The sequence below is a fragment of the Vanacampus margaritifer genome, chromosome 20 (assembly GCF_051991255.1).
Source record: "Vanacampus margaritifer isolate UIUO_Vmar chromosome 20, RoL_Vmar_1.0, whole genome shotgun sequence".
Taxonomy (NCBI): domain Eukaryota; kingdom Metazoa; phylum Chordata; class Actinopteri; order Syngnathiformes; family Syngnathidae; genus Vanacampus; species Vanacampus margaritifer.
This window is the reverse complement of record NC_135451.1, coordinates 18,541,030-18,550,783: the sequence shown is the minus strand read 5'-3', so window position 1 is coordinate 18,550,783 and position 9,754 is coordinate 18,541,030. Positions and strand designations below refer to the sequence as shown.

The window sequence follows — 9,754 nt, the reverse complement described above, 5'->3', positions numbered from 1 at the left end:
TGAAATACTTCTGTCTCGCTGACGTTTTTCTTTCGGCGAGATGTCCTGTAGCGAACACGAGGGTTTCCGACGACGTTTCTCAGATGACGCTGGCTGATGGAAAGTACACCGGAAGAAACTACAACTCCCAAGGTGCACCTGTCTCCATTAGACATACAGTACAGTACTACTGTTTATGGCGTCTGGTCGAAGTCCAGGGGCGCTCGCCTTCTTACACTCAGATTAGCTGTCACGGTCTTAACGGTAAGCGACAGTAGGTCCTCGAATCTCCTCCAATATGTGCGTTGTATTCACCAGGAACGGTGTTGATTCGTCGTCGTGTGTTGCCTCCTCACTGCGCGAGCTTGCCAAAGTGTTGAGTGGGGCTTTGATTGTTGACAGAAAAACATGACGACTTAAACCAACGTTGTGTTTCTGTAGAGTGTAGTTGCTTGTCACGATGGAAGTGGGCCAGTCGCTCGGTGTGGACGAGCAGACGCGTTTGACCCAGCTGAGGTTCGACGCCGCCGTCAAAGTCATCAAGAGTTTGCCTCCGGATGGTGAGTCGAGCAGTAACACAAGTGGAGGGAGGGAAGGCGGGCTGGGGCTCGTTGGGACCAACCGAGCCAACCGGTCGACTTGTATGTCAACATGAGTTGGAAAGACAATACGTGACGACGTCGTCGACGCCACAACTTTGCTTTGCGCTGGATTTGAAAAGGCCTAATCCACTTTGCATTGCAGACTTTAGCAACGACGAGCAAGAGAAACCGCAATGACAAACAGTCGACAACACTTTTACCACGTTTATCATGTGCCACAAGCACCCTCGTTGCTGTCATCAATCCGCAATATGTGCAAAACATAGAGGATCAAAATGATTCATGACATGACAGCAACATGACAAAAAACAAGAGCGATAATACAGTCAAAAGCAACAAAATAATCGTTGTTTGAAAGCTTTTTAGATGAGATAAGATAATACTCCGTCACCTGTGCAGTAGAGATCACAGCGCTAAGTCTGAAAGTAAACAAATGTACAGATGCAGAAAAAAATGGTTACATTTTCCAATGCGATTTTCATCTGCCTGTACTGTGTTTATATAATATTGTTGGTGTTTTTCAAACGTGTTCCCAGGTTCTTTTCAGCCATCCAACGACATGATGCTCAAGTTCTACAGTTACTACAAGCAAGCTACTGTGGGCAAGTGCAACATCGCCCGCCCTGGATTTTGGGACGCCGTCGGGAAAGCCAAATGGTGGGATAGCAATAATCGGTCGGCACTTATTTTGAGTATACGCAAGGCTAAGGTAAATCGAGACAAACGTACAAAAAAAAAAAAAGCGAAACATTTTCTTTGAGGTCTTCACGTCATAGAATTGTGTCGGGGATTTTGTCTTGTGTACATTGCACAACATGTTGCTCGCTCTCTGCCCTCAGCCAGCGCACACGTAATGCGTACGTGTTGGGCTTTGTTGACCTGTGGACTTGAGGCCCCGCTGGCCACAGGCCACAGGTCAACAAAGGAGCTGCAAAAGCGGTTGAAAATGCCACCTGGCCACTCGGCCTCTTGGCCACGCTTACACTTGCCGTGCACCAGGCTGGCAGGAAATGCTACCCGTTCCTTTTGGAGTGTTAGGGAACAGCCTGACCTCAAATGAAAATAAACAGAGCCAATCCATGCGAACGATGTCACAAATGCTTGGATTGTTTTTATGTATGTGTGTGCTTTGAATAATCAAGGAATGCGTGGAACTCTCTGGGGGAAATGACAAAAGAGGAAGCAATGGCCGCCTACGTTGACGAGATGAAGCTGGTATGTTTTCTTGCTGCAAGTGTCCTGTTGTGACACGTCGAAGTGAGTGATGGATTTTCTGTGATCAGATTCTGGAGGGCATGCCAATGACGGGCGAGGTGGAGGAACTCCTGCGGATCCTGGGACCCTTCTACGAACTGGTGGACGAGAAGAAAAAGATCACACAGATCTCAGACCTCAGCACAGGTCTGGCTTCCGTGTGTCAAATGGCGTCAACCGCCGTTTATCACGCGCGCTCATTATCATCCGTCACTCCCAGCTCAAGTTGACACATTCAACACAAGAGATAACTCAAAAATAACTCAACTGTTATCATTTTGTCCAACCAAAGTCCGCTAGCTTCATACTAACATATCCTTGGTCTCGTGGGGAATGATATTCCTCAATTTTAATCTTTCCATGTCATTACCTTTCATTTTTTGTGCACATTTTGTCTTCTGTCACACGCACGCTCAGCCCGTTTGACACAGTTTGCTCGGCAACTGGAAGGCAAGTACACGCAACTCTATAGTGTTTTGGGGTTGTTGGTTTTTGGCACAGTTAGCCACTATAGGTAGGCAGCATTGCAGACGTTATAGCCACGGCTGTTTTTGTGCTCTTGTTGCTACACGCACACCAAGTGGAATCTCTTGAGATTAAACACCGCCCCCCCCAAAAAAAACGGTCAGATTTTGATCGTCTTAGTCTGAAAATTAACCTTTTAAAACAAGTGAAACTGTCAGTCTTTTTTTCCCAACTGTTACGAAAGGGCAAAAAGAAAAGAAAAAATAGACCACTGTCAAAACAATCAAGAGTCATGATAGCATGTTCGCTACGCAAACCTCTCTGTATATTCTTCCTCTTCTCCTCATGTTCGCTGATGTTTCCGGCAAAAAAATAAGAATTGAATTCAATTCAATGATTTATACACATCAATCATTTCATGAATGAAACAGATCATTTTTATTAATAAATGGACAAATAAGTTATTTCATGGGTTAATAAATAAATACTAAAAAGACGACGACATTTAATTTGAATTTTGGGATGTTGAAATGAATGCAACAAACAGGATTGTTGATCTCAAGTCCATTCGATTTTTCAAAACAGCCACCATGCATGCATATAGCTGCTGATGCTTCCTGCAAATTGTCACTTGTCCAACATCGGGTGTTGTGGTCTCGCGAGTTTCCACTGTAGACCTTGCAAAATAACGGCCACCGTGAAAGAAAGTGTTTTGGCCTTGCCCGAAAGTGTTGCGCCGGCACGTAAGATGGTTTTGTTGTGCGTCGGGCAGGCTTCGGCACCGGTCTGAGCTCGGCGGCGTCGCGGAGCATGGCCAAGAGCATCGTCCGGAACATGGAAATGAACGGAACGCTGCAGGAGACTCGGACTGCCAAGGTCCAGCCGACGGATGGCAAGCAAACATCCGACGAAGACTCGCAGGAAGACGACGAGCGGGTCAGAAAAGGTAACTCCGTTCAAGCCAGTGGAGGAAGGTTTTAGTTTGCCGCTGATGTTTTGTTTTTTGCGCAGCCTCGCCGCCAAAGAAGAAATCGTCGCCCAGATCGCGCAAAGCTCCAAATGGCAAGATGGTCAACGGCGTGGCCCATTTGACAAACGGCGACCACTCGCCGGCGCCTCAGGACGTAGCGGACGCTCAGCCTCTGCTCAACGGCCACCATGACGGTAAGGAAGATTCCAGAAGAAAACCTTTCCACCTTCGGCTCTGCATTGCGCCCTACTTTCACATTGCGTGTCCAAGGGCCCGTCCAGACGGAAGCAGAGCCGGCTCGCTTCCTCAAACAAATCTCGCCCACGCAGAAGCATTTCAGGACTTGCGTGTGTCCAAAAGAAGACGCTGAGGACGTTTAACGGCTGTGATGTATATGTCATGTCTGGAGTGGCGCTGTAGCGCAGCCACAGGGAGGAAGCGTAGAAGAAGAATCTGCGAAAAAGACGGACACTTTTTTTAACTATTGCAATCTACAGAACAAACGTGGCTTTGCATGTATCAAAACAACACACAGGAGACGTGACAACGGCGGGCGATTCAAGTACAACAGCACTTGTTGAACGTGGGAATAAAGAAGCAAAATATTTAGCTGCAAAAGCAAGCTAAGGAGGCCAAGCAAAACGGCTACGACACGACTACCCGCCATAATTGTTGACAGACTGACGGTTCGCGCGCAGTCACGCGATAATTGCCGCGTACGTCTTCAATCTGCGACAATGCTTCGTCACGGAGCTGCGACCGTGACGTCATCGCTGGAGGAGTTTCCTGCATAAGGTGTCCAGTCGGACGCGTACGGGCCGCGTATTGAAATCTTTCCACTCTGGGGCCCGGTTTCAAAAGTGATCGCTTTCAAGCTCCGAAACGGCGCCGTCATGTTGGATGAACGGCTCCAACGGTGAGGATACATTGAAACGGGCTTTCGTGTGAACGATGCCCAAGATTTCATTTCTTTTCTCTTTTTTCTTCTTCTTGATTGAGACACAAACTTTGCATGTTGGGGAGGAGCTCAACTTGCCTAGAAGTGCCACAGCTTGAGCTTTTTGTGTTGACCTTTGCCCTCTCCCCTCCTCTTCAGACACCATCGAAGATGTGACGGGACCCGTCCAGCTGGCCAGCGACTCGGACAGCGAAGTCTATTGTGACTCGGTGGACCAGTTACATGACGAGGCAAGAACCAACCTTGCGCCACAACATTTATTTGGATGGATTAAAAATAAAAATAAAAATAAACTTTCATCACAAACACTCAACATTTACATTATCAATGCTCATGTGATATTTGCTTCACTAACTAAACCTTTCGTTTAGATTTTTTTTTTTTGTACATTCAATGTTGTTCTTTTTAAAATTATTGTCATGTTTGATTATAATCCATTAAAATAATTCCAATTGCTGGTAGTAAACAATAATAATAATAGTAAAAGCAAGTTGTTTTAAATACAGCATTACCTCAAATAATTTGAAGAAATAAGATGTTTGACTAAAAGAAATCGACATACATGTCATGTTTTAGAAATGAAAGAAATAAGTAGCGCAATCATTTGAACTATTAGAAAAAATATATTTCAAAAATGCCAATGAATTGTTTGATTTTTGTTTTGAGAATAAACTAGCATTTTTACATACGATTAATGTTTTCGTTTTTTTGCCTCATCTACGAATGAGTTGGGCCACGTCTCGAAAGTTAAAAGTTTGTCCACCCCTGCACCTAAAAAAAGAAAGGAAAAAAAAGATGGATAGAATTTGTCACAGATTGTGCGATGGTGTGTTGGGGGAAATCCTGCACATGCATGACATGACCTCGATAATAACAATAATGTGTCTTCTGGTGACAAGAGCACTGAGCAGACTCGCTCCCTGGAAGACCTGCATGAGGAGGAGGAGGAGGAGGAGGAGGAGGAGGAAGAAGAAAAGGAGGAGGAGGAGCACCAGGATGCCCAGGGAGCGCCGCCGCAGGGCATCAGGTGTGGCGGTGAGGACGGCGAGGCCGGCGGCGGCGTGACGCAGAGGTCCAGGCTCAACGTGGAAACGCCAAACTCCACCATGGGAAGCGGCAGAGGTCAAAGTGCATTCAAACCTTTTTCACGCTCATTTCCATCTCTGGAATTCTCGATGGGGTTTGCTTTGCAGGCTGTATGCACTCTGCTAGATGACTTTGTTTGTTTTTTGACTGAACCACAAAAGCACAGCATGATTGTCAAAAAAAGAGAATTTAGCTGCCAGAAAGTGAGCAAAGTATTGAGAATGAAGGAGTTTCTATTTTGCTTGGCTTTTCAGGTTCCAGGTCCCATGGCCGCGAGCTGGGGATGCTGAAGCCCACGCACGGTAGCGGCGGAGACGACGACGGCGGCGGCGGCGGGGGCGGGGGCGAGCGACGTGCCAGGCCGGGCGTGGCCGCCGGCAGCCTGAACGAGCAGATTGTGGCGGCGCTGGCCCAGCTGCAGGACGACATGCGAAGCGTCCTGGAGAGACTCCACACGCTGGAGGCCCTCAGCGCCACGCAGGTCGGCCCACAGCACCGACCGTCTTGCGCAACTGCTCCAACGTTTCAATTGCGCAACGCAATCGTTGTCCAGCAAAAAGAAATGATTTGTCCTTCATCCCGCTGACGTATTTGCAAGTCGGGGCCAGCGCGTCTCCGCTTGCTTTGGTGGCACAAGAGAAATCTTCTGTCAGTCCGAATTCCGGAAAGCAAGTGTGCTTTGAAAAAAAGCTGTGCCAGTGAACAGCAAACATTTTGTTTGTGTGTTTTGTTCCAGGCCCACTCAGCGATCAGGTCTCCCGTTCAACCGTCCACGGCAGCCGACAACAACAACACTGTGGTGGTAAAAACACACACGCTCTTTTCATGACTCCACCCAAGTCAAAATGTTCTACGCCAACCATGTCAACTTGACTCCATTACATTCCCCAAATACTTTTACTCGGATACATTTCCCCAAACAATCTTGGTTCCTCCGAAATCAAATGTGCAGAAACGGAATGTGACGTCATGCCCGCCTGCACTCGTGTGCTTGAGAGCTCAGGAAAAAGATGATTGATGAATTAGTCATTATGATGGCACACGAGTTAAGGACATGACATCAATTTGTTTTTTGTAATCGTAGACTTCATAGAAAAAAAAGGCTTTTCATGCAGAAAATGTGGAATAGTTCCACAAGGTGACTTGCATCATCAATCTCATTTTGTGGCAGGTGTGAGACATGCAAAGTTGATGTGACCTTGCGGACGTTGTGGGTTCGCCGTGCTCAAGACATTTTTCTTGCTTTTGTTTGCCGTTGCAGAGACCGTCATGGTGGCCTTTTGACATTTCTCCCTGCAGTTTGGCCTTTGCCGTCGTGTGGCCCTTTGCGGTGCACTGGCTCATCGCCGTCTACGTGCAGAGGAGGAGAAGGTACTCTGCTGCGCCTTCATCATCATCATCACAATAAAGCCAATGTAGTCAATTCACCGATTTGCGGCTTTGCCCATCAAAGCTTGCCTTTTGTGTGTCTTCTTTTTGTTGCGAGTCCAAAATATGCCCACACGTGACTAAAGTGAAAATGAAAACACTGCCATGGAGCGTGAGCGTACATTGTAACAGAAAATGGCCAACTGGGACTGATGATGTCACTCATTAGACCACACCCCCTACCAGGCCACATCACACATGCAACCAAGTCAAATAGAAAAGAATTTTCTTTCATCACCTTCATTTTCCAAATGTTGAAACGTGTCATTTCATTTCCCGCGGTCCACTCGCTTAATGCGAAAGCGACCATAGATTGGCTAACGGAAATTAGCATGGATAGGACGGTCACGCTAAAGCTGCTCCTCAAATTGACACAGATCAGCAACTGATGGGCATTAACGCTGTCTTTGTTTTTCTCCTGCTGAAGACGACTGAACTGAACTGAACTGAAGAAAAGGACGACGGTCGTGAAGACGACGAGCGAGTCGTCGGCGTTCCACGTTTGCTTTTGCACTAAACAAGAACGACGAAACGTGCGTACTCAAGAATGTGATGATGTGTTGTGAAGGCGGTTTCCATAGCAACTAGGGCTTACTCGGGCCGGATACTCTTTAGAGCTTGATGTGATTTTCAGCTTTGACGTGAGTCGCTCCAACGAGCAATGCTGCTAACTAAAACAAATCACGTTGTAACAATTTGCTAGTGTAGAAGGAAGATGCAATAATAATAATAATAAGAGTAATGCAAATACTGTACTGTGTGATATTGTTTGTAATTCTGCCGTTGATAGGGTTGCAAAAACATTTCAGGTCAATTTTCATGCAAAGTTGAATTTCTGAAGTCTTTTAAAGCATGATGACTTTTCAAGGCACGCTCCAAAAAATGAAAGGGACAAAATGTTCCCTGAATTGTTTGGATTTTTGGGGCGCAGCATATACGCTGCTCAGAACCATTTGTGTTCCTTTCATTCTTTGGAGCAGTACATTTGGGAGCAGTGACGTGCAGTGAGCTCTAGGTTTGGGTCGCAAATGGAGACGCACACACCAATAACAAACGTGTGTGTCGGCAGGCGAGTGTGCGACGTATCCAGGGTGAGCATATTTTCATTCCCAACAAAAGAGGCCACTCGGCCCGACCTCGCGATACTCAGATACAAGATGCCACACATTCAAACGATTTTAACATATGCCTACTCTGTAAGGGTAGAAAATAAAACGAAAAAACATGACTCTCTTTTGAAGTCTCCGCAATATTTTTTTTATATTTTTTTATTACTTTGAGCACTTGCCACTCGCTCCACACAACAAGCTCAAGTTGTGGGCCGCCGTCACAGCCAGTCTGACAGCCACAGTCAACGTTGCAGTTCACGTCTGCCTCCCATTTGCCGCACAGCGACAAACGGACAATTTCAAACCCGCAAAGAATGTAATAAAGGGAATCTCTCTCTGTACAACAGCCCAATTCCTCACAAAATCAAGCTAGCAATAGCAACAGCAACGCCAAACAACATGTCAAGTCAAACAGCCATTTCATCGAAGCACATCCACAAAGCCAATCTTTCCTTTTGCACCTTTGTGAAAAGTACGAATAATTCTTTGTCCCTTACTTTGCTGAAGATCTGGTAGCCGAGGCGTTGGTCTCCCATCCTTCAAAAGATGGCGTTTTCCTTCAAAAGAAAGGCGTGAAAATAGTTCAATATAGAGTTTTTCATACTCAGAGTCATATTCGTGAAATGAGCGCATAGCTTGCCACTACAAACCATTGCTAGCAAACATAGTAACAGGACATCGTCACAGCGTTTCAATATAGAACGGACGGTGTCAAAATAAGTTAGCGTGATCAACAAGTGTTACCTTCGCATGGCGAGGTGTGTCGTCCCCAGGTGCGAGCGTAGCATCTCGTCCCAGAGGCCCAGCCGGCGACAAGCTTGTGAATCAGCCCCGCCCGGCGGAAGGACAAGAGTTGACGACATAGTGATAGAAGTCGTGCGCTGGGAATTCCGGCAAACGTGATGAACTTCGTCAAAACAGCAGGCAACAGAAGACTGTTTTCAAACTAGCGATCTCCAACTGAAGTCAATATCGCTCGACGAGTCCCGACTAAAAGTGCAACTCCGACTGACAGGCGAACTTCGGTTGAAGTCATCGATTCCATTGCTCGATGGGCAATAATAACTTTTCATTGGTAAAATAACAGTCATTAAATGTCTCCGGGTCACGCCCACTTCCATTCAACAATCATTTCCTTCCGCCGTCAGTCACGTGATCAGGTGACGTCGGTGCAAATGGTCACTAGGTAGTGTAGGCTTTCTCAATGGGAAGAAATCAAGTCAATTTAAAAAAGGCAAACGGTTTCCACTTTCATTTCAGCCTGGGTTAGGCCGCGCCTACCTTGCCTATCCTGACCGCACGTCACTGTTTGAAAAGACCACCTTTGTATTGATTTTACTGAACAATCCATGAATTTGATTTTGGGGAGAGTTGAACTTCACGCGTCACTTTGAAGCAAGCCATTCACAAATGACCACAAAAAGTCCCTTTGGAAATGTTTTGTTCATTCGCATTTCAGACTTTGAAAATGTTCCAACGCTAAGAAAGAGTCGTTGCTTTTTGCAGCTCAACAGTTGTGCGGCATTTGGGTCATCGTTCCCATCCAAGTTCTCCCCTCCTCATTACGTGTAGCAACTGGACCAAATCAATATGAGATGCGTATACTGGACGTCCAATTCATTCAACCAGTCAAATGTCATTTGCTCTTGGAAAACGCTCTTTTTTTTCCCCCGTCTGTCTGTCTGTGTGTGCGAATATCATGAAATGCAACAATTGAATTGCATTGTCACCAAAAAGCATATTTAGCGTACCAAGGTTTGCGCTAATCTTTCAAGGAGCCATTTTTGTTATCATAACAAAGTGTTTGTACTGAAACGTCTTTGCATGTCCTCATCCAAGCCTGAAATAAAAGTTTCACTTTGCTGGCTTTGTTTGGAAACGCTGCAGAAGGACACCATTTTGT

At 46.1% G+C, this 9,754-nt stretch overlaps 1 protein-coding gene across 5 annotated transcripts; it reads left to right on the top strand.

The window, feature by feature from the left end:
• Window positions 1-33: 33 nt before the first annotated feature.
• acbd5a (acyl-CoA binding domain containing 5a) lies at window positions 34-9,713 on the top strand. Of its 5 annotated transcripts, none has more exons than XM_077553782.1 (14): window positions 34-243; window positions 421-539; window positions 1,118-1,238; window positions 1,724-1,796; window positions 1,865-1,982; window positions 2,253-2,285; window positions 3,073-3,246; window positions 3,312-3,464; window positions 4,367-4,458; window positions 5,128-5,350; window positions 5,569-5,795; window positions 6,051-6,113; window positions 6,576-6,685; window positions 7,170-9,713. In XM_077553782.1, the coding sequence occupies exons 2-14, from the start codon at window positions 440-442 to the stop codon at window positions 7,180-7,182; spliced, it is 1,500 nt and encodes a 499-aa protein (XP_077409908.1). In that variant the 5' UTR covers window positions 34-243; window positions 421-439; the 3' UTR covers window positions 7,183-9,713. The 5 variants fall into 5 exon arrangements, with proteins under 5 accessions (XP_077409908.1, XP_077409906.1, XP_077409909.1 ...); XM_077553780.1 differs by having other exon boundaries at window positions 42-243; window positions 6,051-6,116; XM_077553783.1 differs by lacking the exon at window positions 2,253-2,285 and having other exon boundaries at window positions 57-243; window positions 6,051-6,116.
• Window positions 9,714-9,754: the final 41 nt, after the last annotated feature.

What these genes read in the sequence shown, in the direction of transcription:
- acbd5a (XM_077553780.1), top strand. Translation starts at nt 440, where the DNA reads ATGGAAGTGGGCCAGTCGCTCGGTGTGGACGAGCAGACGCGTTTGACC. An exon ending in CGACGAGCGGGTCAGAAAAG is followed by an intron (nt 3,247 to 3,311) that starts GTAACTCCGTTC and finishes TTTTTTGCGCAG; the next exon opens with CCTCGCCGCCAAAGAAGAAA. An exon ending in TGGACCAGTTACATGACGAG is followed by an intron (nt 4,459 to 5,127) that starts GCAAGAACCAAC and finishes TCTGGTGACAAG; the next exon opens with AGCACTGAGCAGACTCGCTC.